Consider the following 27,259-nt stretch of genomic DNA (forward strand, 5'->3'; position numbering starts at 1 on the left):
GCTACAGTTGTTCTTATCAGGGACGCCCACGCCCTCACCCCCGCTGCCCACACATGGAGGTCCCTCCCCAGGCGCGGCGGGGACCGACGTCAAACACACACCAGCCACAGGAGGTAGAGAGCGAGGATGACTTGCAGAGGGGCTGACCAGACCATGTTAAGGTACGTGGCCAGGTCCATGAACCTCTGGGCATCCACAGACATGAGGTTGACGATCTCCCCGACGGTGGAGGACTTTCTGGCTGAATTGGTGATCACCAGGGCCTGTGGGACCAAGGAGAGGGAAAGAGGGTGAGTGGGTGGTGACAAGCCCCGGGCCCTCCCTCCAGGCCCATGTGGAGGATGGAACTGCTCACGAGGGGCAAGGCCACTGCTCTTCTCCCCTCCCCTGCCGCCTTATCTGCCTTCCCAGCCCGTCTGGCTGATCACAAAGGCCCCACCCTTATCAACGGCACTCACGGCCTGCACATCCTGAGCTCTTCAACAGTGAAGGGACCTCAGAGCCCCCAGACCAGGGCTCCGCACATGGCAGTGAGCACACACATCACCCGGGGAGTGTTACAATGCAGATTCTGATTCAGCAGGTCTGGGGGCGGGGGGGGGTCTGGGACTCTGCATTTCAAACAAGCTCCCACGTGATGCTGACACACTGGTCCCCAGATCACGATGAAGGACTGAGATCCAGGCCAGGGTTTTTTCAACCTGGGCATTACTGACAGTTGAGGCTGGATAATTCTTTGTGGGGCTGTCCTGTGCCCTGTACGATGTTTAGCAGCGTCCCTGGTCTCTACCCTCTAGATGCCCCCATATTCCCAGTTAGGACAACCGCAGATGTCTCTAGACATCGCCACACATCCCCTGGAGGGACAAATTCACCTGGTTCTCCAACACGGTTTCACGCTCTTAGCTGGGGAATTTTAGAAACACTGATGCCCGGGCCCCACCCTCAGAGATCCTGATTTCGTTGGTCGGGGGTGTGGCCCAGGCCTTGGGAGTTTCTGAAGCTCTCCAGGGGAGTCTAACTTGCAAAGGGGGCTGAGGACCAATGATATCGTCCCCGGCTATCTGCTACAGTCTCTTCCCAACCCATGGTGCCCAACTGATGTCCTTGTCCCGGAGGCTAAGAAATCAAGGGACCGAGGAGGGAACGCAGCTCCTTCAAAGCTGGATGAGCACCAAGGCCGGCTACGGACTCTCTCACCCAGGAGCGCACCATCCGCTCGGTCCAAATGGAGACTGACAACAAGCTGCAACGCTGAATATTAACAGCAGAGCGAGGATTTAAATCTGGATTTCCCCAAATCAAGGGCCACCAATCTACCTAAGAAACTCAGTTATCCGCAGCCAACCTGGGGGCTCAGACACCCTACACACCCACCCTTGAAATCAGAAAAAGGTCTATGCCCGAGGGTCCCGCCTTGCCATCCTTGGTCATCGGGACCAGCCTCCTCCGGCTGCTCCGGAAGCCGGGCTAGACGGACGTCCCCACGGTGGCCCGGGAGTGCCTGAGCCCCGCAGATGCCGAGGCTGGAGGCGCCGGCAAGCCGGGCCAGGCGCCTGCCGCGCGGCCACACCCACCTTGCGGTAGACAGCCCCGATGACGGCAGTCTTGACCCGCATGCCGCTCACGAAGCAGATGTGGAAGTATTGGTGTAGCACGAGCGTCTGCAGGCAGGCGCTGATGAACAGCAGGGCCGTATAGAAGTAGCCCTGCCAGTCGGGGGCCTGCTGGTCGTTCACGAAGTTGATGAGCAGCCTGCAAAGGGCAAGCGCCGAGGCCGGAGTGGGCAACCGCGACCCCACGTGCGGGGAAAGCCCTTCAGTCTCAGCATGTCAACCTTCCCAACCAAGCCCGGCGGGCCGGCCTTAGTCCTTCCTGGAAGGCCACACCCACGGGGTGACCTGCCCGTGCCAGCTGCCACACCACCCACGATGGCACCTCTGCCATCGGCTCGCACCGGCCGCTCCGCTCATCACCTGGGGCTCACCCGAGGTGACAAAATAGAAACGAAAGGGACAGAGGGAGGGAGGGGAAGAGGACAAATGTGTGGCCCCAGAGAGAGAGGAGAGGAGCGAGGGGACCTCCTTTCTGACTAGCTGGTTTCAGGTCGCAATTTTCACGCGACCTGGCATGTTTTTTTGCTCCTGCTTTCCCAAAACCATCCTCTGTCTTCCCCCGTCTGGCTTCAGGGGAGCTGGGAGGTTCCTGTCGCTTGCAACCAAAGCGACCTTAATTAAAAGGGTATGAAAGCAAAGTAGGTAGAGCCGGGGAGACCCGGCCGTAAGCCCCCGGAGCACGCTCCACGACCCTCAGGGAGAGGTCCAGAGGACCCCAGTGACAGGGCAAACCCAGGCTGCGCGGAGGGGCCCCACTGGGCGGGAAGAGGTCTTACTTCAAGATCTCCGGGCCGGCGAACATCATCAGGTCGTGGAGGGCCTTGAATAAGAAGCTCATGAGGAAGTAGGGCCCGAAGGTCTTGTACAGCACCTTAAACAGCGACGGGTCCCGCTCCTTCGCGGGGGACTTGACGATCAAAGCTTCGGCCTCCTCGTTCACATCCACCTTGGAGCTCCCTTTCGGCCGGGCCGGATCCTTGGAGGAATAGACGACCTTCACCGGCTGCCTGGGACACAGGAGCAGGGAGCACTTGTGGGGTCTGCGGGAGACTCAGCTCACTGGCCACAGGAGGGGGCCGGAGAACGCCACCGCCCCCTACCCAGGGAGGCCGGGCCAAAGAAAACCAGTCACTGACGAGACGTAACTTAGCATGGAAGTTACGAACACGGACTCAAGATCTTGGCCCGGCCGCTGGCTAGCTGTGTGACTTTGGGCAAATCCCTTTACCTCTCTATGCCTCAGTTTCCTCACCTGTAAGATGGGGATAAAAACAGAACCCGCCTCTCGAGGCTGCTGTGAAAATTAAATGAGTTCATACAGGTGAAGGGCACAGGAAAGGGTCAGCCCCAAACGACTGACAGATTCAACCCAATCTCTACCAGAATCCCAGCTGGCTTCTCTGTAGAAACTGACAAGCCAATTCTAAAATTTACATGGAAATGCAGGGGACCCAGAATAGTCAATCAAAATAATCCTGAAAAAAGAAAAACGTCACCAGGGGTTCACACTTGGTGATTTCAAAACTCACATGAAAACAATCGTAATCAAGACAGGCATAAAGAAAGGCACGTCTAGATCATGGAACGAATTAAGAATCCAGAAATAGGCCCAAACGATTTTCGACAAGGGGGTCATGACCATTCAATGGGAAAAGAACAGTCTTTTTCAATAAATGGTGCCGGGAAACTAGATAGTGACACGCCAAAGAATGAAGCTGAATGCTTATTTCACACCAGATACAAAAATTAACTCAAAATGGATCACAGGCCTAAATGGAGAGCTGAAACTATAAAATTCATAGAGAGCAACACAGGATTAATCTTTAGGATCTTGGATTTGGCAAGAGATCCTGAACTATGACACCAAAAGCACAAGCAACGAAAAGATAAAATAGATAAACTAGACTTCATCAAAATCAAAAACTTTCACGCTTCCAAAGACACCACTGAGGAAGCGAAAAGACAACGTACAGAATGGGAGAAAATATTTGCAAATCAAGAATCTGATAGGGGACTTGTAATGAGAGCTTACAGAGAATTCTTACAACTCAGTAAGGAAAAAGACAATCCAGTATAAAAAAGGGCAAAGACGACACGTAAATGGTCAATAAACACACGACATGTTGCTTAACAGCAGGACTCATCCGGAAATACAAACCCAAACCACCATGAGCTACCACTCCACACCCACTAGCACGGCTATGACCAAAAAGTCAGACGATAAGAAGTGTTTGCCAGGATGTAAAGAAATCGGAACTCCCCTCCATTCCCCTGCAGAGTCCCCCTCCCACTCAGAACAGATTGTTGCAGAGACGATGGAGTGAGTGTCACTTGCAAGACAAGGTCATAGAAAACAGTGTGACTTGTGTCCTGCCCTCTCTTGGATCATTCTCTCTAGCCAAAACCAGCCGCCATGTCGTGAGGACACCCAGCGAGCCCTCTGGAGAAGCCCCACGGTGAGACCTTGCCAGGAGCCAGCACTGACTTGCCCACCGTGTGCAACCTGGAAGCACATCCTGCAGCCCCAGTCGAGCCTACTGATGACAGCAGCCCTGGCCGACAGCTTGACCACAGTCTCATGAGAAACACTGAGCCAGAACCAACCAGCTAAACCACCCACAGATGGCTAACCCAGAGACACTGCATAAGATGGCAGATGGTCATTGTTTTTGAAGCTGCCAGGTTTGGGGGTCATTTATTAGGCAGTAACAGATATGCCCCCAGCTCCTGTCAATCAAATACAGTCAAAGCCGCATCCTCATTATGGCCAAGTGTGGGCTCCACCACTGAAATACACGCTCACGAGCTTCACCCCCACCCAGTCCTGACATTTACAATTTACGAAACTGTCCCGTGGCATCAGTCTGCTGAAGAGCATTTGATTTCAGGGGACTCTCGTTTGTCACGTGAATGCCACACCTGACCATCTGGACCCCCGGGAACTCCCTCCTGGAGACCACTGCCTTCCAACCCCCCTTGGCTGTCTTCTCTGTCGCCACTGCCAACTGTGGGCACTGCTCGGGGCTGCGTCAAGTCTTTCATCCTTCCTGTCTGTGCTCCCAACTCCAGGAAAGGACCGGAAGCATGGGAATCATCCTTGACCCCCTCCTTCCTGCTCCCCAGGTCCGATCAGGCGTGTGTCCTGTCTGTTTCGCCCCCAGGATGCGTGTAGCCATTCAGCCACAGTCCCCATCCCTACAGCCTCCGACCCACACAAGTGACGATCACGGGGCTTCCCCATCACTCTCCCATCTCCGTCCACTCTTGCTCCCTGACAAGCGGACTCCCTGGGCAGCAGCCAGGGGATCCGTGTACAAACGCATCTCTCTCCTCCTTCCACTCCACTGCAGGCTTCGCACTGCATCCAGAAAAAGATCTAACCTGTGTGTGAAGTTGTATGATCTCCTATCGTTGCTGTAACAAATTACCACTCACTCAGTGGCTTAAGACGGCACAGATTTATCATCTCAGAGTTCTGGAGGTCAGAAATCTAAAGCAAGCCCACAGGCTGTCTTCCTGCTGGGGGCTCCAGGGGACAAGCCGTTTGCTTGCCTTTTCCAGCTTCCAGAAGCTGCCTCCATTCTAAGCCCGTGGTCCCTTCCTCCATCTTCAAAGCTGGCAGCGTAGCATCTTCGCTGACCTCCTGTCTCCCTCTTCTAAGGCCCCTGGTGATTACATCAGGTCCACCCAAGTAACCCAGAATAGCCTCCCCATCTCAAAATCCTAACCACATCTTTGCCATGGAGGGTAACATATTCACTGGGGACCAGAACGTGGACATCTTCAGGGGTGGGGGGAGGGGGGTCACCATCCTGCTGACCACAGAGGATTATTTCTGTGTTTCATGCTGTCAATGTCGCCACGTAAGGCCTTTCTCTGCTCACTTTCCTTACTTCCCCTGAAGCTGGGTTTCTTGGCATGACTTCTTCTGGCGCGCACAAGCCTTCTTGGCAAGGAGGACAAGCAGGCCGGGCAGAGGAAGGGAGTGGCGCACCCCTGTTTGTTCTCTGCTCCACTCCCTAAGCTGGGCCCAGGCCCCTGGCCTGCGTGGCTGCTGCTGACTCAGGGCTGCTGGCAGTGGCTAGGAGACAGGCCGCCCAAGGGCCAGGAGAAGGCATCAGGCAAGCGGAGGGGAGGCAGGCTCAAGCCTGGTGGACGAGGTCAAGAACAGTGGAAGGAATTGGCTGAGGCTGAGTGAGCAAAAGAGACCGTCCAAGGACAAGAAGCCTGCAAGAAGCAAGGCACCGCTGGAAGGGAGAGGAAGCGAGCAGGGCGTCGGGATGGCCTGGCTGGGAGGGGAAAGGAAAGATGGAAGGGGAAGGTCTGAGTCAGGAGAAAACTGCCGAGAAGAGGGGAACAGAAAGAGATGGGGAAGCTGAAGGCTGGGAAGAAAGAGAGATTTGCTGACTCAACCAGATTTCCACGTGGGCCGAGGTGCGCCGGGGTCACTCATCCACTAATGACCTGAACACGTGCTCCGGGCCAGGCACTGGGGAGAGCCCCCTCACCCTCAGGGAGCCTTGGGAGAGAAACGGGCCAGCGAACAAAACTGCCCAAGCCTGTGTGAGGGTGCTATCCTGGCGGCTTCCTGGAGGTGGTGACATGGAAGCGAGACGTGCAGGAGGAGGGAACAGGTCCAGATGGGGGGGGGAAAGGATGCTCCAGGCAGAGGGAACAGGATGAGCCAGGCCTGGAGCTCAGGACTTTGAAAAGACGTGAGGCAGCCCTTCTAAGATCTGCAAGAACCTCAGGTTGGGAGAGCAGACTCGAAGGGGCTGGAACCCAGCAAAGAGCAGCGAGGAGCTGCCGACTGCTCTGTCATTAAAGACGATCGTTAAGGTTTTGGCAAAGGGAAAATTTCAAACTTCGAAAGGTCTTGGCTGGATGAAAATTCTAAATTTTCTGGATATACCGCTCTGCGCACGGTCCTTGGCCCACAACGCCCAATATAACCGAGAAGGCCAGATTTGTTCCAATCACGGAGAAGGGATTTTCCTAACTTCACGCACATTTTCACTCTTCTTAGAGCTCACCACATACACGGGACCACGTTCTGGAAACGAAAGATGGGTGGGGCAACTCCCTCCCCCGCAGAAGCGCCCCCTTGCAAAGTTGGGCCCTGCAGTTTACCTGTGTTTTCACAAAGTGAATCAAGATCCTCTTCCCTTTTTTTGTTGTTTGTTTTCTTTTTCGTGCTTTTTGTTCCTCAAACACACAGGCTCTCGAGAGGGGCTGTTTTGCAAATTTGCATTATCTATTCGTCATAATGACTGAGCCAGACACCAGACCTTCTGTGACCCGAGAGACCAACCCCAAAGGAAGACGCACCCACGCAGGTGGAAAGTCCACCTCAAATGACCCGAGTCTAGAATCCAACTTCATTTTCAGACATAAATCCAGATCCAGGGTGGTGGGGGTTTTTTGGGCAGGTTTAAACACACCCTAAATTTTTTCAGCAATGCAACTACTGTGCCAATTAAGGGAAGACTCTATTTGGTTGAGAATTTCGCCAAGTGTCGGTCACCCCTTTGCAAAACCTCGTCTGTGAGGGCAACGATGGTTCTGGGCTCCAGAACTACACAGACGGGGCCGGTCGGGATCTGCAGCTGCTGCAGACAATTCTCCATCCAGCAACACACAGCAACTCTCCCCGCCACATTCAAACACAAGTGTGAGCATTTACACGCTGAGACACAGGCCGTTTTATTCTACAAACCCCTCGTCTTTTGGTTTGCCTTCAAAGTCTAGTGAGAGCATCATGTTGATTTTTAAAATTACATACGTGGGTGAGTTATTTTTATTTATCCATTTCCTTGAAGTACAGAAAAGGAAGTCTTACAAAACCTCCGTATTCGAGAGGACAATGGGTCTGAAAGACTATGAATCACGGCTTACTGTGTGCCTCCTGGAGAGTTCTGTTTCCTCCCGTTCTTGGTTTGCTATTTGCTGTTCGCATTTCTTTATAAAATACAGACAATTAAATAAAACAGTCACCCTTTCCTTCAACACGACTGATTGTTTTCATATATAGTTTTAAGGTATAACTGATGGCCTGTCAACGGCACACATTTAAAGTGTACAGTTCCATGAGTTTTGGCATATGTATAGACCCGTGAAAGCATGAGCGAAATCAAGATAGTGACACATCCATGCCCCCCACCAGGACGGTCGCATCCTCTGTAACGTCCCTCCACCTCTGAACCTCTCTCGGATCCCAGGCAACCGCTGAGCTGGTTTCTGTTGCTATAGATTCATTTCCATTTTCCGGAACTGTACATAAATGGAATCATCTAGTATGTACTCTCATCTGGCTTCGTTCACTCAGCATAATTAGGTCGAGATTTTTCCACGCTGTCGAGTGTTACCAAGAGTTCTTTCCTTTGTGTTACTGAGAAGCACTCCCTCGTATGGGGACCCCGTGGTTCGTCCACCTCGTCACTTGTCACCGGACGTCAGGGCTGCTGCCAGCTCTGGCCATCACAGAGAAAGCTGCTAGGGATCGTCCTAGACGCGTCTTTTGTGAACACACATCTTCGGTTCTCTTGGGTTTACACCTAGGAGTAGAATGGCTGGGACCATAATAACCGTTTCACGTTTCCGAAAACTACCAGACTCTTTCAGAGCTGCTAAGCCATCTTATAGTCACAGCAGGAACCCCGGTCCAAAATGGCCTAACCTGCGGGCGACCATAAGGTGAAGAGAAAGTTCCACTCCATCTGGTTAAACTCAAAACCACTCAATTCAAACCAACGAAGCCGTGGATTTTAAAACCCAAAGGTGGAACGGTGGGCAGCTCAGATCTGACTTCTGACAAGAGTCACTCGGCGGTGAGGAGACGAGCTGGGGGGCACGTGGGGGTGAGACCCAAGGCCAAGACGCCAAGGCAGACCCCCTGCCCAGGCCTCCATCCCCCGTCCCGCAGGAGGCGCGGGGACGCCCGGCAGCACAGAGCTGACACGGTCCTTTCTCTGGCTACCTGAAGACGCCCCGCTGCAGGGGCCACACCAAGGAAGTCCAGCCCAGAACACGACTCCCCCTCATGGCCACAGAGGTTACAGGGGTTACAGGGGCCAGATCTGCCTTACGCCTCTGAGGACAGAGCGAGTGACCCGCCAATGTCCCAAAGCAGTGGACCCCTAAAGGCCCCGGTGTTAACGGAGCCAGCGCCCCTCGGGTGGCCCCCGTTTGAGTCCAGCGAGCCAGTCCTCACTGTGTCCACCCAGGCAAGATGGCAGCCCCGCCTGGTGCCACGCCCAGGTGAACAAACACGGCTTGTCCATCACCTGCCTGGGGGTGACCCAGGACCATGACTTGGCATCTCTGGTGACATTTATCTCACAGAGACCTCGGAAAGCCCTCCAAGTGGAAAACACAGGCTCAGGGGCATGAAGGGACTTGAGGAACAGCCCCCTTGTCCCCCACCAGGTGTCCCGGGCTCCACTCTCTCATCCACCTGCCCCAGGGCAGCCCAACTCAAGATAGGCCACTGCCCTGCATAAGAAGCCCCCTCTTGTCTTCTCACACACTTGGGACCAAACCTGAACTCACCTCCACGGACCATGAGACCTTGCAAATACTTCTACTTATCTCCTCCTGCTCCTCCCCCCACTCACTCCACTCAAGCCCCCCAACCCCCTGCTGCTCCATAAGCATGCCAAACTCACCTCGACCTCAGGACCTTTGCACTAGCTGTTCCCTCTCACCAGAAAGCCCTTCTCCAACATAGGCACATGATTCACTTTCTCCTTCAATATGAGTCCCTGATCAAATGTCACCCTCTCAGAGAGGCCGCCCCTGACCACCGTATCTTTATCAGCTCCCTCAGTCACCCTGGCCCTCGTTTCCTCATTTTAATCTCGTCCCAACACTTAACGCTCCCTCCATTAAGAGCCAGGTCGGTGACAGAGCTTCTTGTTCCAACTCTGGTCCTCTTTCCAGGGAGCCTCCTGGCCGGCCTTTCCCACAGCATCTCCAGCATCCTCGCTCAAGGCAAAGCTCAGGGAACACAAGGTGGGCATCCTCTGTCACCCACTGGGGAAAGAGGGCTGAGCTGCATAGTCAGCGAGGCCTGGGGAACAGCGAACCCCGAGCTGACAACATGACCCTCTCATCAAGAGGATGGTGCAGGCCAGGCTGCAGGAACCAGGGACCCATCGCCTCTGCACGAGAACCTCTGACTGGGTCACGGTCCCCGGACTCAGCCAGAGATGTGTGCGCACAGAACACTGGCCACCTCCTCGCGACGCTCGGCCAGAGATGCTCAAGTTCAACCCGCCTCCCAGAAGACGACTTCTCCCACGTCCAGGGCCGTCCCGGATGCGCCACGAGCACAGAGGCACAAGTCTGCTGCTGCTGTCCCAGTGGTCAACCGCATGGACATCCCAAACGCCCAGCCCGTGCCCACGCCTGACTCAAGACCTGGAACCTGGGCGCTCCTGCCACGGGGTGAGGAGTCGGACCTCAAGTCTGGGTCTTTCTCCCGGAAGCCCAGCTGGTCCGTGGGGAATCCAGCGCTCCAGGCCGGCCCCATCGCCAGCCAGCCCCAGAAGGTGAGAACAGGCTCACCTCACAACCAGAACAGGAGCGAGAGCAGCCACTCTTTGCTCTGCCCCTAGAGCCACCATCCGCGGCCCCCAGGTCCCTCGGAATTTCTCATCTGGCTCCCCTGGATGCGGGATGCATCTTAAGTCAACGACACGTCCTAGAGTGACTGGCAGCCGTTTTTCTTTCTCTCTGGTACGTCAAACAGCAACGCGTCGTACAATTCCCCACGACGCCTTAGATTTGATGACAAGAGGTACGTGCCGGGGAGGCTCTGCCTGACTCCCCAAATAACCTGATGACAGAGGTCACACAGTGGCACACGGCTTACATGTGAGGAGCGTCTAAAATCCAGGACCCCAAGACAGCCCGGATGTAAACTACGGACCCGGGGTTATTAGGACACAGCAGTGTAGGCTCATCGATTGTAACATGTGTCCCGCCGGGTGGGGGATGCTGACAGTGGGGGAGGCTGTGCATGTGTGGGGGCAGGGGGCACATGGGAAATCTCTGCACCTTCTGTTCAATATCACTGTGAACCTAAAACTGCTCTAAAAAATAAAGTCTATTTACAAAAAGATCCAGTATGGTCAAAATCACCCTTGACTGGGGCATCTTTGGCGAAATCCCTCATGAAGCGGTTGGATTGACAGGTTGAACCAAAACACCTGAGACAGCAAGAACATTCAGGATGCCGAAGCTGCACGCTCCAGGCATAGGCTCGCTGAAGGTCAAGGCAAAGAGAATCAATCGCCCACTTGATGGACATTTTTCTCTTTTCTACCCAAACGGCCCCAGCGACATGAAGACTCAACCCCATTTTGCAGATGGGCAGACGGAGGCTCAGAGAAGTAAAGCGACTTGCCCAGAACTATGAAGCTAGTAAGAGGTGGCACTGCCACCATCCTGGCCGTGGTGGCAGGATGGAGGGGCCCGGGTGGCCCTAGAGAGTGGCTGGCTTCTCCTGTGGCAAGAGGGCTCGCACTTACTTCCTGGCCTTGGCACATTCCTTCTTCCAGTTCTTGACCAAAACGGGCACAACCTGTTCTGACGTGTCCTCCTTATTCAGGGACCAGAGGTCAGCGCTCTCCAGGGGCTGGCGGTAACCCCGGACCATCATCCTGGGGCAGAAACACAAGCAGGGAAGCGAGGAGAGTCAGGAGGAAGAGGACCGGGGCCCTCGCGGGACACGCACGCCAACGCCATCCCCCCCTCCCCCCGCGACCCCCTCCCCCGGGCACGGCAGCCACCACCACCGAAGGCAGCCACGCCACTGGGAAAATCCAAATACAGATGGACATCTGGGCTCGTTAATTATCACTCATTCTTTCAGGTCACCCAGGAAAAAGGGCTTCAGTTTTTAGAGAACATACACAATATTTAGGAGGGAAATAGGACGGCTCTAATTTACTCAAAGAAAAATTTTTTTAAGGCTAATATGGCAAAGCATTAACAATTATTAAATCTGGGTGATGAGCTTATTGAGGTTTATGGGACCAGCCTTTCCCCGTGGCTGAACACTTTCATAATAAAAACTATGCCTAATATTTAATTATTTTGAAATAATTTCAAACCTAAGAAAAAATCACAAAAATGGTACAAAAAATTCCCGCCTACCCTTCACTGGGTTCACTACGGTGAACATCTGGCCACATCTGCTGGATCATCCCACCTCTATGTATGTATTCATACACAAACACACATTTTTTTCCTGAACCATTTCAGAGCAGGCTGCAGGCTCGACACCCCTTTACCCTTAAATATTGGTGTGCGTCCCATAAGAAAAAGGACATCCTCTCATCTAAGCAGAGTCCAATTAGCAAAATCAGAACCATTAGCATGGATGGCATAATCTGCAGCCCGTGTTCAAATTACACCAATTGTCCCCGGGAGGGTTTTCAACAGGACTTTGAAAAATAATTAGGTATGCAAACCATTTCATTAAAAATAAGATGTTCATAAAAAGGTGATAAAGACAAGGGACAGTGCTTACGTGGGGGAAGGATGCACATACGCCCCAGTAAGACGCTGACAACGTGCAAGAAAAAAAAAAAAGGAAAAAAGAAAAAAGAGGAGGAGAAGGGAGGAGATGCACTGATGACAAGGGTCGCCTCCAGTGTTTTTTTTCTTAATGATCATGCATATTGCTCTGACCCACGTTCCCTGTGGTGCACAGATGTTATTTTTCTAATGGCAAAGAGTTTGAAACGATGCCCATTTAATTGTAATTATACCTAATTTTAAAAAAAATACTCTAGGGGCCGGCCCAGTGGTGCAGCTGTTAAGTGTGCATGTTCCACTTTAGTGGCCCAGGGTTTGCCGGTTTGGATCCTGGGTGCGGACATGGCGCCGCTCATCAAGCCATGCTGTGGTAGACGTCCCACATATAGAGTAGAGGAAGATGGGCACAGATGTTAGCTCAGGGCCAGTCTTCCTCAGCAAAAAAAACCAAAAAAAAACAAAAATAAAAAAACCTCTAATCTGAAGCTAAGTCACGAGCATGCAGTCTATAATTGCCCCTGGCCAAGCCGTCCACAGGGGTCTAAGCCATTTAGGGTCCCTGCAACTCGAGGCACGAACTTGGGGCACAGGGTCGGGTCTCTGAGACCCCGTGCCCAGGGCAGGCACACTCAGACATCAGACATGACTCTGGCTGAAGGGGTGTGAGAGGGAGAGTGGGCGGGGGAGACCAAGTCACACACAGATGACCCAGCACCCCCGGGGCCCGGCCTTACCCTGTGATCCACCAGAAGGTGATCCTGGAGAGGAACGAGGCGCTGGACTCGGGGCACGGGTTCTGGTGGAGAGAGAACACAGGGTGAGGAGGAAGACGAGGCGCACGGCGACACTTCCCATCCAGGCGGCGCCCAGCCCGGGGCAGCCACCCAACCGTTTCTTCCTCCGAAGGAACAGCAGCCGCCGGGCACCGCGAATTTGTGCCCTGAAGGGACTTCTCTCCTGAGCCCCGCTGGCCTTGAGAGAAACACACGGCTGGCCCTCCAGTTCCACCCGGCAAACACTGCCTGTGGGTGTGCCACGTGCAAAGACGGCACAGCGCACCACTTACCCGCCTGGTCTTCTATCCCCACAGGAGTGCAGACCCACTGCTGTCCCCACTCACTCCGTTCATTCACTCATTCATTCATTCAACAAATATTTTCTGAGCACCTACTATGCGCCAGGCACCAGGTATACAAACCTGAACAAACAGATCCAGCCCCTCCCTTTAGGAAGCCCGTGGTGTACCGTGGGGCAATAATAAGAATAATGACACCTGCTGGCGTTCTCTGCCCTGGCTCTGTTTGAAGCGCTTACACAATTCATCTCATGAGTTTTCAGAACCACCCGAGGACGCAGCATCCTCATCTTCTAGTCAAAGAAACTGAGGAGCAGAGGGGTGAACTGACTTGCCCAGGGTCCCATTTCTAGAAGCGGCAGACAGGAGGTGAGCCCCACACGGCCAGGCTCCAGGGAGATGTGAATCGAACAATCTCGTGAACACATACAAAAGCACAACTGTGATGGGGATCGGACCCCGAAGGTAGGTCGTCAGTATTACCAGTGCAATCACTGGGACCTTACTGGGCTCAGCGTAAGAGCCAATATGGGGATGGAGGCTGACCTCACTGGCAGAGGTCAGGGAAGGTGTCCCTGAGGAAGACACCTGAGGAAGCTGGGCTCTGAAGAGCGAGTACAGGATAACTAAGTAAAGGGAGAGGCAAGGTGTTCCCAGCAGAGAGTGGTATGTGCAAAGGGCCTGTGGCAGAAGGGAACACGGCCTACTCCAGGAACCAAGAGGGGGCCTGAGCAGTCTACACGGGAGGCTATGCTCAGTCAACATCAGAGGCCACGTAAGGAATTCTGATCTTCATTCTTAGGGCAATAAGATGTCATCGACAGATTCTAAGCAAGCTTTCAAAGAACCTCTTCCCCAGACACTCAAAGATGAGCTCCAGTTCCGCCACATACAGACAAGGAAAGGGACATCTGCACAGGGCCTGTGGGGCTGCACACAAGGGCTGGCCTCCAGTGCTGACACATTCAGGTCCAAATTCCAAAATTTGAGCTTCAGTGAAGAGGGGTCACCATGCAGCGATGGCATCTTTGGCTGAAGATGCTGCTCAGCGCTCCAGCCTTTCTCAGAGATACGGCCTTGGAGAGCCCGCTGAGGATGTGCTTTCCACCCAAGTGGTTTTCCATCCAGACTAGGAGCGCTTAGAAACACCACCCTCTCGGAACAAAAGAGAAAATAAACAAGTGGGACTTCATCAGACTAAAGAGCATCTGCAAGGCAAAGGAAACCAGGAACAAACGAAAAGACAACCCACCAACTGGGAGAAAATACTTGCAAATCATAGATCCAACAAAGGGTTAATCACCAAACTATATGAAGAACTCATACAACTCAACAACAAAAAAACAAACAACCCAGCCAAAAAACGGGCAGAGGGAGTGAATGGACATTTTTCCAAAGAAGATAGACACATGGCCAACAGGCACATGAAAAGATGCTCAACATCACTGATCATCAGGGAAACACAAATCAAAACTACACAAAGATACCACCTTACACCCGTTAGAATGGCTATAATCACCAAGACAGAAAATAACAATTGTTGGAGAGGATGTGGAGAGAAGGGGACCCTCACACACTTCTGGTGGGAATGCAAACTGGTGCAGCCACTATGGAAAACAGTATGGAGAGTTCTCAAAAAATCAAAAATAGAAATACCATATGACCCAGGTATCCCACTACCTGGTATTTATCCAAAGAACTGGAAATCAACAATTCAAAGAGACTTCTGCACCCCTAAGTTCATCGCAACATTATTCACAATGGCCAAGAAGTGGAAACAATCCAAGTGCCCATCAACCGATGACTGGATAAAGAAGATGTGGTATATATATACAATGGAATATTACTCAGCCATAAAAAAGATGAAATTGTGCCATTTGCAACAACATGGGTGGACCTTGAGGGTATCATGTTACGCGAAATAAGCCAAACAGAGAAAGACAAACACCGTGTGATTTCACTCATACGTGGAAGATAAACACACGGACAAAGAGAACAGATTAGTGGTGACCAGAGGAGAGGGGGTGGGGGGTGGGCACAAGGGACTAAGGGGCATATTTATATGGTGACTGACAAATAATGATCAATGTTATCAACTATTATAACCTCAATAAAATAAAAATAAATAAATAAACCACCCTCTCTGGGCCCCACCCCCACCCCGCGATTCCAATTCAGCAGGTTTGGGGTGGGACCAGGCCACGGTTTTGGTTTTTGTTTTTAGCTCTCGAATTTCTTTCGCAAAGCGGCTGGGCAGGAAATGCCAAGATAAGCCTAGAACATCTTATCACACCCGAAATCAAAGATGAGTAAGGCTGTTCGAAGGCCTGAGAAGCGCCCGGTGTGGCTCCCACCAGCCCAGAAAGGGACAATTTGAGCCGCAATACGGATGAATAGACACGATGGACTGGAGCACACCTCGTGTTTGCTTAACTACACAGTTCATATCGATCCTGGAAAAACAGAACCGCCTCTTGGTGTCAGTGCTGACAAGACGCTAGTGAACCAAGACGTTCTCACGAAACCAGAAAAAGCGCAGGAAATAAGCATTTTCTCGACGTTTTCTAAATGCCCACCACCACAGAGCTGAGGGCAAGTGTCACTGCATAGAAACAGCCCAGCTAATAAATGAAGGAGGATATAATGCAAGAAGGGAATGTGCCACTTTGCAACCACAATGAATTACTGGAACACTTGATATTCAAGAACTATGATTAATGTTTTTAGGTGAGATAATGATATCTTAGTCATACTGTTTAAAATCCTTATCTTTCAGATATTATCATTGAGGAGAGTTGGGTGAAGGGTATGCAGGATTGTACCATTTTTGCAATTTTTTGTGAGTCAAGTTATTCCAAAATCAGAAGTTATTAAAAATTAAACATTCCTAGGGCCAGCCCGGCGGCACAGTGGTTAAGTTCGCACATTCCTCTTCGGAGGCCCGGGGTTTGCTGGTTCGGATCCCGGATGCGGACATGGCACCGCTTGTCATGCCATGCTGTGGTAGGCATCCCACATATAAAGTAGAGGAAGATGGGCATGGATGTTAGCTCAGGGCCAGTCTTCCTCAGCAAAAAGAGGAGGATTGGCAGCAGATGTTAGCTGAAGGCTGATCTTCCTCAAAAAAGAAAAAAGTTAAAAATTCCTTATCTTTCAAAGATACACCCTGAAATGTCCACATGTTCGATGCAGGGTAAACAGTCCATGGCAGGTCATTACACTACGCTGCCTATCGTGGTACACATTTGGAAGTTTCCAGCATGAGAAGCTTCCCAGTGATGCAGACACGAGCCTGGGCTGAGAAGCACATGGCTCCACTCTGAGGCTGTGATCCGAGGGTGGTTCCCAGCCCCGGCTGCCCCAGAGTCACCCAGGGAGCTTGTTAAACACAGGCACCCAGGGTCCCACCCGGACCAAGCAGATCAGTATCTCTGGGGTGGAGCCCTGGCATAGGTATGTTTTTAATAAGGTAAATTAGATGCGGCTGGCTCACAGACCTCCATTCCAGACCCACCTAAAGCAGGGTAAGTTCAGACTGCGCACGCCAGCCGGACCTGGGTTCAAGTCCTAGCTGTGCCATCTTCCAGCTGAACGACCCCAGGCAAGTCCCTTCACCATGAGGCCTCAATTTGCACATCTGGGAAAGGGGAGCGGTCAGTCCCATGGCTCAGCTCCCCCCACAGGACTGCAGGGAGGGACCAACGGAACGAGTCCGAGTCCACGGGACTGTGCTGTAGGCTGGAACCTTCCCCACCCAGGGCGGTGACATCGGTGGAGGCGGCGGGGCTGTTTGCTCTGCAGGCTGGTTTTCCTTCCAGAAGTGGGTGGGTTATCAGGAATGGCAAATGCCCTTCAACTGTAGCCCGATTCCTCCCCACTGTGAAAAGCCAAGACGATGGCAGGGCGGGGGAGAGGGGGTGGAGCCTGGCTGGCAGTGACTCACCCACTTCTTGAGCAAATATTCAGGGAGGCGGCGGCTCGGAGCTGGGGACAGAGCCAGGAACAGACCATGATTCTGAGGACTGTAGGAATCTCTCCAACGCATCTGCCCAGACGGGGCGAAACACCTTCTTCTGATTTGCATGGAGGCACAGTGCAAACAGTAAGGGTGTTAGGCATTTACACACGGGGCCTCACAAATCATGGCCTGCCGTCGGGGGAGGATGCAGCAACTTGTCACTTGCACAACTGAGGGCGAATTCATTGCCTTGACACCCGACCGTACCCAAACGGAGTCATGCTCCTGAGACGGGAAGAAATGAGGGCCCAGAGGGAAAAAGATCGATCCTCGCTCTGGCTAGTCAAACTCCTGGCCACTGTGAGAACGGTCACCCTGCACATGCAATAAAGCTGGATAACCATTGTGAACATTTCAGTGCCAAGGTGCACGCCCCAGGAGCACTGTCAAATTTCTCTCCCCAGCACTCCCCCCTCCTCTGGATCCAAACGCAGATTTTCAGATGATCGGAAGTCGCAGGGGGCCAACACAGGGTCCCCGTCAGTCACCAGCATGGAGAAGGAAACACACCAGCCTGGGGGGCAGTTTCTGGAAGTCCCTATCTGACACAAGAGGGCCTTATCTGATGACAGATAACAAGTTCTGAAATAGGCAAGAACTGATAACAAAAGAAGAAGAAAAAAAGGGAGGCGAGGGCGCTGGATGAGGATCCAGACAGCATTTCACTCGACGGAAACCAAGCAGAACTTTCTGACGTAACTCACAACGTGGGCAAGGAAGAGCTGCCAGCTGGGGGTTCCCGGCCTCTGGGACTGAAACGGAGCAACTCCTGCCCCAGAATAAAGCAGGCTATTAACTGGTCCCCCATTCGTTTAGAAGTGGGGATAATTCCGACAAGCCCCGGCTGAAGGCGGACGAAGGGAAAGTCTGATTTACGCAGAGAGAGCTGTGTTCTTTGGCGTCTGTATCTGGCGCCAGGTGACCCGGCCAGAAACCACGGGGTTTCAACCAATTTGGTAAGACAGGCCCAGGCCCTGGCTCTTTGAGAAGCGGTCACTCGTTCCCTTGCACAGGGCGGTCTGGAGACCACGCCTGGGTCCTTCAGCACTCCAGCCTTTTGCCGACATTCCCTATGTCTCCAACACCTTTCCTGGTTTGGGTTCTGCTTTTAGTTTGGTTTTCTGCCAGTCGCTCCCACTCTGTGCTGCCTCCACGCCAGCAGGAAGGGACCGCTCCAGCAGCAAGACAGCAAACAGCGGGGTTTCTGGCATGTGGTCCCCACCACCAGCATCCACGGCACCTGGAATTTGTTAGAACAGGAAATGCTCGGGCCCCGCCTAGACCCACGGACTCAGAAGCTCGGGCGATGGGGCCCAGAGATCCAGGTTTTCACGAGCCCTCCAGGGGAAGCCGATGCCTTGTGCTGGTGTGCAGACCCAGGGGAAGGGCTCCTGATCCAGTCCGGGGGGCTAAGGTGAGCCACTTCACCACCACTCTGACCCTCAGTGTCTTCATCTGTAAAATGGGGGGAGACTCACAGTCCTGCCTCATTGGGTGGCTGCGAAGATTAAATAAACTAATAAACAGCGCACAGAGCTGCCATCATTATCGGTTAGAAAAACCTCAACATCCAATGGTAAGAGATGCGTTGGGACAACTTGTAAACACGGATGGGTTTTGCTGGCTCTGCCGCTTGCGAGCTGTGTAAATCAGCTTCCCGCTCAGGGTCTGTTTCTTCTAGTGTAGCCCACACCACGCGCACAGTGCCATTTTCCTGCGAACTTGTCTGTTTTCTTTTCCTGGTCTTTTTGGTGGTTGTTTTTTTGTTTTTTATTTTTTGGTGACGAAGATTGGCCCTGTGCTAACAGAGTCTTCCTCTACTTTGTATGTGGGACGCTGCCACAGCATGGCTGGTGACTGGAGAAGGTCCACACCCAGGATCCAAACCTGCAAACCCAGGGCCACCAAAGCAGAGTGCGCAGAACTTCAACCACTCGGCCAGGGAGCCGGCCCCTCTTTTCCCAGTTTTTGATGCTCTACTGTGCACAGGGTCACAATCCAGCTCAGTGCTCCTCAAAAGCTACCTGGGCTCCTGCAACAGCTTCCTAGCAGCCACCAGCCTCTCTGTGTCTGACGCATCCTCCTCCTTTCAGCCTGACGGAATCCACCAAAACACGTCCAACCCGAGCGTGTCGCTCCCCTGCTGAAAAATCTCCCCTCAGGTCAAAATTCCAAGTGCTTGTGGTGACACAAAATTGTACCCTAGATCTTTCACGCTTGGCTCCCTGGCCCCTCCAACCCAGCCAGGCAGAGTTCCATGCTGTTCACAAGCACCCGAGTTCCATCCCACCGCTGGACCTTTGCACATGCTGGTTCCTCTACCAGGAGCACCTTCCCATCTACCCTTATTAACCTGGCGAGGCCTCTCATTTCTTTGCCTTAGGCATCCTCTCCCAGGGATGCTGGCCCTAGAGCCCTGGCTGAGTTAAGGACCACTCCTCCGGCTCCCACAGCCCCCAGCACTTTCCTGCCTTGGAGCCCCAGTCTCCATCCTGCAGCTGTCGGTCTACCTGCCCGCTGCCCCCTCCTCCATCTCTCCTCAAGGGCAGTGGTCAACCCTTGCTCATTTCTAGGTACTCAGCTGGGCCCCTGGCACAACAATGAATTCCTAAATGACGGAAAGCATAAACGAGAAAGAAATAAAAAACAGAGTTTACGATGCTTTCATAAACAGTCTAAGCTCAGTGGTTGCCTCTGGGGCGTGAGAGGTAGAGACTGACCGTGAAGGGGCACGAGGGAACTTTCTGGGTCCTGCTAATAAGAGGACCCCAGACAGGAGTCTGAGTTACTCATTTGTGAAAACTCATCAAATGGTAACTTAAGATTCAGGAATTTCACTCTGCAAATTTTAAGGGAAAGAAAAACAAAACTGTACACAGATATTAAACTCTAGCTAATGATTTTCCCAGTGAAGGGTGTGGGTGAAGGGTACTAACGTATTTCAAAGTAAGTTCCAGTTATCAAAAAAAAAATGAGCCAGCTGGCTGGCTGGCCGGCTAGATGGACACGGGATAAAGCAAGTTTTAGCAAAAGGTTAACTGCAGAATCTAGCTGGTGGGCGGCTCGGTACTCACTGTGTAACCCCTTCAATGTCTCTGTAGGCTTGAAATGGTCATAGTAAAATGTTGGGGGGAAAAATATTCCATATTTATGGACAGGACTAAAAACACCTCTTATAGCCAAAGAGCTGAGCCGTTTTTACTGAATGTGCTAAACCTGTGCTTTTCAACCACCCGGGGGGTCTTGTTGGACGCGATTCTGACTCAGTGGGTCCCAGGACGCATTTCTAAGAAGATCTGGGAGGTGCCAATGCGGCTGGCCTGAGGACCCCACTTTGAGAAGTGAGGGTCTGCTCATGACCACATCTGGCCTGGATTCCCCCCCAAGTGCCAATGGAAACCCCCTCCCCACCCTAAGCAGCAGCTTCAGGGGCAGCGAGCAAAAGGACCAGAGGCCAGGGACAGGCGGGAGCCGGGGAGCCAGCCACGCCCAGGCTCCCAGGAGCCCAGCCAGCCCGGAGCCTGGAGGACAGAGGGGCGCAGCCCCGCCAAGAAACCAAGGCCGGAATTGGAGTCTGAGTCACGCAACGGGCACGGGGCCAGCTGGGGAGGGTGGCCGGCTCCATGACTCAGCACGATGGAGCCTGGGGAGCCCACGCTGCTGGCTCCCACCGAGGCCCCGCCTGATCCTGGCCGCCCTGGCCTTGGGTGACCGCTCATGAGGACAGGCAACATGTGACGGCTGCTTGGAGGACAGGACAGCGGCAGGAGCTCCCATCTTTTAGGCTCCATCATGATGTGAGCCCGAGGGTGACAGTGTCCCCCTCCCAATCACAGGCCTCTGATCTGGGGCGGGTGGGCGGGGGGGGGCGGGGGGGGGCCGCAGCATCAAATTGAGCCTCCACCCATGTTCAAGGGGACACTGAGGTTCTGAGAGGAGGGGCACCCTGCCCAAGGCCACAGATCTAAACGTCACATCCCAGGATTCTCAGCTGTGCCCTCAGTGGCAACGACAGTTGACTGTCTGCTGATCTCCTTCACGGCAGCCTCCCAGCGAGACCAGAACCTTCCTGAGGACGGGCGGCTGATGGTATTTTCCAAAGACGGTCAGACATTATCTCCGTCTCTCAGGCTCTTCTGACTAAGAGACCCGACCACTCTCTCACCTGGAGGTGGGGTCTGGGTCCTGCACCTGGCAACCAGGAAGACCTCCATGATTGCCTCCATCAAGAGAGGAGAGATGGCAGGAGGGACACTGTGTGACTTCCAGGACCAAGTCATAAGAGGTGAGCCAGCTTCCACGTCTCTCTCTCGGACGCTCACTCTCAGAGACCGGCCGCCATGCTGTGAGGAAGCCCAGGCCGCACGGGGAGACCACCCGGAGCAGCCAACCCCAGCCGAGGCTCCAGCCAGCGGCCAGCCTCCACCACCAGACAGCACAGGAGGAAGCCTTCCAGCTGCCACCTGACTGTGACTGCAGGACAGACCCCGAGGGACGACCACCAGCGGAGCCCCATGAAGCGGAGCCAGGACGGCGACACACAGCGATAAACTACCGCTGGTGTTCATGCAACATTAAATGCAGGGCAGTTTGTCAGAGGGCAAGACCCACATCGATTTCACACACGGTCGTGACCCCAGGACCAAGCACGTGCGCTACAGATGCTTCATAACCGTCTGCTGAAGGGACAAAGGGACCCAGGAGGGATTCAGGCCAGGGTCTGCCCATCTCCAAACTGAACTCCTCCTCCGTCAGACCACGCTGCCTCCACCAGCAGATTTAAGGCAGAAGTTATAATCCAACAGCCCAACCTCCCTGAGCCTCGATTCCTGAAAAAGGAAACAATGGGGAGGAGAATGAGGGTGTCCAGACCCCTGCAGCCCAGCCCCAAGCCGGCCCCAGGCCACTGCGAATGCAGAGGACACATGGGAGAGGAAGCCAGTGCTAGGAGCCACCACGCACACGCGCCCGGGAAAGAAGCAAAAGGATCTTACCCGGATCCACAGGGGGACCAGCCCTCGGAAACGCCCTCCCCCATGAAGCAGCCAGATGGTCCACCGGAAGAGGCTGCATCTCCGGCCCCAGAGGAAGCCTGACGGTCAGGTGACCCCAACGCCGGCCTGTCTGCCCCATGGGGGCTCCGCGGACCCTGGGAGGAAGCCAAGGTCTGCAGCCACTCAGGGGACGACTTGCTTGGTGCAATCCCGACATTTAACAAATGTTAACGGTTTACTAACAGCCTGACATGTAATAAATGTTTCTTGATGGGGACCCTCCCCGCCCCCCACCCACTGATGAAGAGCGGACACCACAGCACAGACCCCCGAGCCCCTCCTCTGTGCCAGGCTCGGGCTGCAGTCCGAGGGGTACCCCAGCCTCAAAGGCTGCTGCGTCTGTGAACTTTACACACATGCCAACACACAGGCACAAGAACACAGGCACGCACAGAGACACATCTACACAAACACGTGGACGTAAAAATATACACACACACACAAACACACACAAACACACGTGCACAAACACACATACACACGCACATGCTCCGCTAACTTCTCCAACCCAGTTCCTCCTCAAGCAGAGACATCCAAGAAGAGGGCCTCTCGGGATGCCCTCCGGGCCAGGGGCTCCTAAAACATGCTGGCGAGCGTCGCCCTCCTCCCCCATGCTGATGCCCCACGGGTCCCTTCGTCGCCCCCAGAGGTGGCCTCAGCCTTGTGCTGAGGTTCTGGCCAAACCCAACAGGACCACAGCAGCTGAAAACCGCTCCTGCGGCATGTCCACCCATTAGCAGGTGGCTCGCCACAAACAAGGCATCAAAGAAATGCTTCCAAGGCTTCCCATCCCTCTCTGAATAAAATCCCAACAGCTCATCAGCCCACAGGGGCTGTCCCCACCCCTCAGATGCCATCCTCAGCCCTCCCCTGTCTCTCACTGCTCCAGCTGCGCTGGCCTTTCCTGCTGTTCCCTCGACATCCCATGGGAGCTCCCACCCCAGGGCATTTGCACTTGCCACTGCTCTGCCTGGAATGTTCTGCCTCTGGGTATTTGCTCAGTTTGCTCCTTTGGGTCTCTGCTCCATTGCGGTTTCCCAGAGGAGGCCTTCTCTGATCGCTCTTATGAAAAAAGCACACAACCCCCACCGTCACCTCCACTTCCTTCCCTGCTTTCTCCTTCTCACCATTTACCACCACCTGACACATACTTGGGTCCTGGAGGGAAGGAGAAAGGAAGGCAGTAAGGGGGAAAAGTGACTTTGTTCCCCCAGTCCACCCCAGTCTAATGGCTATCTCCCCTGCCCACTGATCCCCTTCTGTACATCCAGGATTCCCCTCGGACTGACAGAACAGACCACGGGTCTCAAACCCAAACCCCTCAGGGCGCAGGCACAGACCCAGAGGAGGGCAGCAAGACTGCACACTGCAACAGGGAGTGGCGGGGACTGCGGTAAACTAGGGCCCCACTTCTCAGCTCTGGCCAACCACTGCCATGTGGGCTAACGGCCCTAATGCTGCCAGAACTCGTTTTTCTAGAAGACCTGGTCCGTAAGGATGTACATGAAATTTCCTGATTTTTCAATGTTCGCTCACATTTTCTAAAATCACTAGGCCAGCCAAATGAGAAAAGTCACAGGCCTGCGAGACACAGCCGTTTACACCATGAATCCAATTCCGTCCCTGAGCCCCGCCCCCAGCCACGCTGACGGCTCAGCTTTCCCATCTGTAAAGTGGGGGACTGGGGGGTACCGATCTGCAGGCATTTGGAGAAGACAGAATGAGATCCCAGATGGAGGATCCTGCCTGATCACAAGCGCCCAACCAACATCAGCTGGCACCGTCTAAGAATTCTCTCGTGCACACACGCACGTGTCTCCGTGGTCACACTTACGGGGTCGTTGATGGTCTCAGAGAACAGGGGCGAGCGGTCTGAGAAGCAGGACAGCACGAGCTCAATCAGCACGAGGGAGGAGTAAAGGCAGAAAGTGACATCGCGAAACACGTCCACGTCAGCATCCTAGACGCGAGGGAAGGAGGGAGGAAGGAAAGGTCACTCCGTGAACTCAGTTTCCTGACGTCTGCTGCCGTCGCTTTTCAGAGGCAGCCGTACTGTACACAGCAGGCGCTCAATGAATGCGCAGCTTCTTTGCCTTCCTCTGCCATCTGCTGAGCGGCTCGAAGACGGCAGGAAAGGTTGGCTGAGAGTCTGAAAGTGCCCGCTCTTCAGAATTCCTAGGAGCGGCGTACGGCGGCCAAGGGGAAGCACTCCTCCGCCAGGGCAGCGGCTGATGGCACCAAGGTAACGCAAGGACAAGGCCAGGGCCCCCCGGGGGAGCAGCCGCTCTGCAAACACGGCTCCCGGCTCGGCTCCGTTCCAGACCAACGACATCTGCAGCCAACTTGCCCTGCTGTTTACCGATGACAGAGGCTCAGAGGGTGGCGTGGCTCTGCCCCTGGAGGACCCACACGGGCCCCTGAGGGCTACAGAGACAAGCAGAGCTCTGAAGAAGGAAGGTTCAAGAACAAAGCCCATGTGGTACCCAGCCCCTGGTTCCCATGGCAACGCATGGCTTCTTCACAAGCCAGAGGAACAAGCATCTCTCCCAAGGGCCGCGGATGGAGGATGTGGAATGAGGCCAACCACTTACCTCTTTTAAGGCAGCCATGATTTTGGATCTCAAGATGGCAAGGGCACACAGTAGGGCTATAAGCCAGAATGTGAGCATGATCCCTGAGGACTGGACTCCCTTCCTCCTCTCGAGCTGAATTAAAAAGGTAGCAAGCAGCTGGAAGAGAGAAGCACATGACAGGAGTCGTCAGGAGAAGGCCAGGTCCCCAAGGCCCTGAAAGCCCCCACGGTTCAGGTGCCTGGCCGACGTCAGGCCTGGAGAGGACCCGGCTCCAGTCCCAGCTCTGCTCTCACCTAGCTGGGTAACCCTGGGCCAGTCACCGAACCTCTCTGAGTTTCCACTGCCTTGTCTGCAAAAGAGAGACGACAATCGCACCTGACTTGAGAGTTTTGGGAATTTAACGGGACCAGGGACAGATCTGGGATAGGACGGAAAAGTCGGGGGGAAGCTTGGTGTAGAACAGAGATGGGCACACTTTCTCCTAAAAGACCAGATAGTAAATATTTCAGGTTTGGGAGCCGGAGTTTCCATGGCAGCTACTCAAGGGGGCTATCGCAGCATGAAGGTGGCCCGCGACAACACACGGAGGGACCGCCTGGGCTGCGCCAACACAGCTTTCCTTACAGATACTGGCTGCGGGCCACCCACGGTTCAGCGCTGGACAGACCCGTGTTCAAACCCCAGCCCCACACGGCCCATCACTCTCCTTTGGGCAACAGAGGTGACTGTCCTCAGTTAGGGATACCAACGTGCTCACCAAGCACGAAGCACCCCCCATGCACCAACTCAGCGCACCCCACGGCCCGAGAGGGGATCCCCAGGTTGCAGGGGAGGAAACGAAGGTTCCCTCATCTGCCTGCGGTCACACATCTCCCCTTCGGGGAACTTCCTTAGGACAGTGGTCGCGGGGATCGGGATTTTTATTTCGTATCTGACCCCGAGGGCTATTACTTCCATTTTGCATGCAACTTACTGATCAGGAAGAGAAGAGAAACAATAAAACTGCTTTTCCTTGAAAGAAGGAAATGCCCCGGCCATTCCCTAGATGGGCAGGGCCACCCCCTCCTGGCAGATTCCCAACACCGGTCATGGTCACAAGCCGACTCATGAGGACCCACAGGTCACTCATGGCCCCACCCCTCCCTCCCCAACGGCTCCAGCCAGAACCACATCCGTCTTCCTGGGTTCCCCTGTCTCCCTCACCCCCCACATCTAAGCCATCGGCAACTCGTGTTGGCTCTGCCACCAAGGCCTGTCCTCAGTTTACCCGCTGTTGACCCTGGTCCCAGCCTCCAACCCTTCGTGCTGGGTGACCCCGTGGGCTCCCCCACTGGCCTCTCGTCTCCCATCCCCGCCCAATGATCCGGTGTCCACTCAGAGCCCACATCAGCTTTGAAAGACAGAGCCAGGCACGCCACACCCTTGTTCAAAACCGTTCCCTCCAGGACCAGAGGTTTTAACCCGGGGTCCAAGGACAGGCTGTGGACAGACCCAGGAGTCCATGAACCTGGAGGGGAACCAGTCACGGCTGCAGACTCCCTCCTCAGCACCACGAAGGACCACAACCGCCTGAGCAGCACCCGGGGCTCCGGCATCACCGGAAGTCACACCTGAAAACGCACGGCCGGAAATGTCTTTACTGCGGACGGCCACTGCTATTCAGAGATCAGAGCCGTCGCACCCGCCGCGCCATCTTAATTTGAAACGTATGAATAGAGAGGCTCCTACGTTCTCACTCAAATTTGTTTTCTAGTCTTTTGATCCCTGTATTTAAATATAATTGGTTTCCTAACCAAAACGTCCTATAAATGAAATAAATAACAGGTGCTGAAACCACACGATCAAATACACTTAGCAATTAGAAAAAAGGTCTTTGGACCCACGCAGCAACACGGCTGAGCGGCAGGGGCTGAGCAGGCAGACGCAGACCAGGAGCAGGGGAAGCTAAGGGGCCACGAGCCACTCCAGCCAAGGCCAGGCCACCGCAAAGGTAGACCCAAGACATTCAAGGCCGGCACAGCCGAGCGCTTTATTCACCTGTCCCCTTGACACATTTATGGAGAGCTTACTGCATGCCAGGCACGGTGCCGGGCTCTGGGGACTCAGAGGAGAGCAAAGCCCAGCAGGAGAGCAGGGTCTCAGAAAGAGCCCCACAGACACAGGGGAGCAGACACGGGAGCCAGGCAGCCCGGGGGTGAGGCCGGTTCAGCCTCCTGGCTGTGTGAGCTTGGGAGTTCCTTCACTTCTCTGTGCCTCAACGTGTTCATCTAGGAAATGGGGCTACGGAGCAAGCGGACTGCGATGAGTTAAGATGGAAAAGGATCAGGACAGCGCCCGGCACACACTGTTCCCGTGTGCCATAAAGATTCACAAGCCGCTTC

At 54.1% G+C, this 27,259-nt stretch overlaps 1 protein-coding gene across 2 annotated transcripts in view; it reads right to left on the bottom strand.

Moving 5' to 3' along the window:
* ABCC1 (ATP binding cassette subfamily C member 1 (ABCC1 blood group)) overlaps window positions 1-27,259 on the bottom strand; it is a 126,439-nt gene that overhangs the window by 60,343 nt on the left and 38,837 nt on the right. For both annotated transcript variants that reach the window (XM_070484871.1, XM_070484870.1), the window contains exons 4-10: window positions 24,897-25,034; window positions 24,140-24,265; window positions 12,893-12,954; window positions 11,147-11,278; window positions 2,393-2,623; window positions 1,578-1,755; window positions 102-263 (exon numbers count right to left, since the gene is read on the bottom strand). In XM_070484871.1, coding sequence (XP_070340972.1) covers window positions 102-263; window positions 1,578-1,755; window positions 2,393-2,623; window positions 11,147-11,278; window positions 12,893-12,954; window positions 24,140-24,265; window positions 24,897-25,034 — 1,029 coding nt within the window. The remainder of the gene's footprint in view (window positions 1-101; window positions 264-1,577; window positions 1,756-2,392; window positions 2,624-11,146; window positions 11,279-12,892; window positions 12,955-24,139; window positions 24,266-24,896; window positions 25,035-27,259) is intronic.

This window comes from Equus asinus, chromosome 14 (genome assembly GCF_041296235.1).
Source record: "Equus asinus isolate D_3611 breed Donkey chromosome 14, EquAss-T2T_v2, whole genome shotgun sequence".
Taxonomy (NCBI): domain Eukaryota; kingdom Metazoa; phylum Chordata; class Mammalia; order Perissodactyla; family Equidae; genus Equus; species Equus asinus.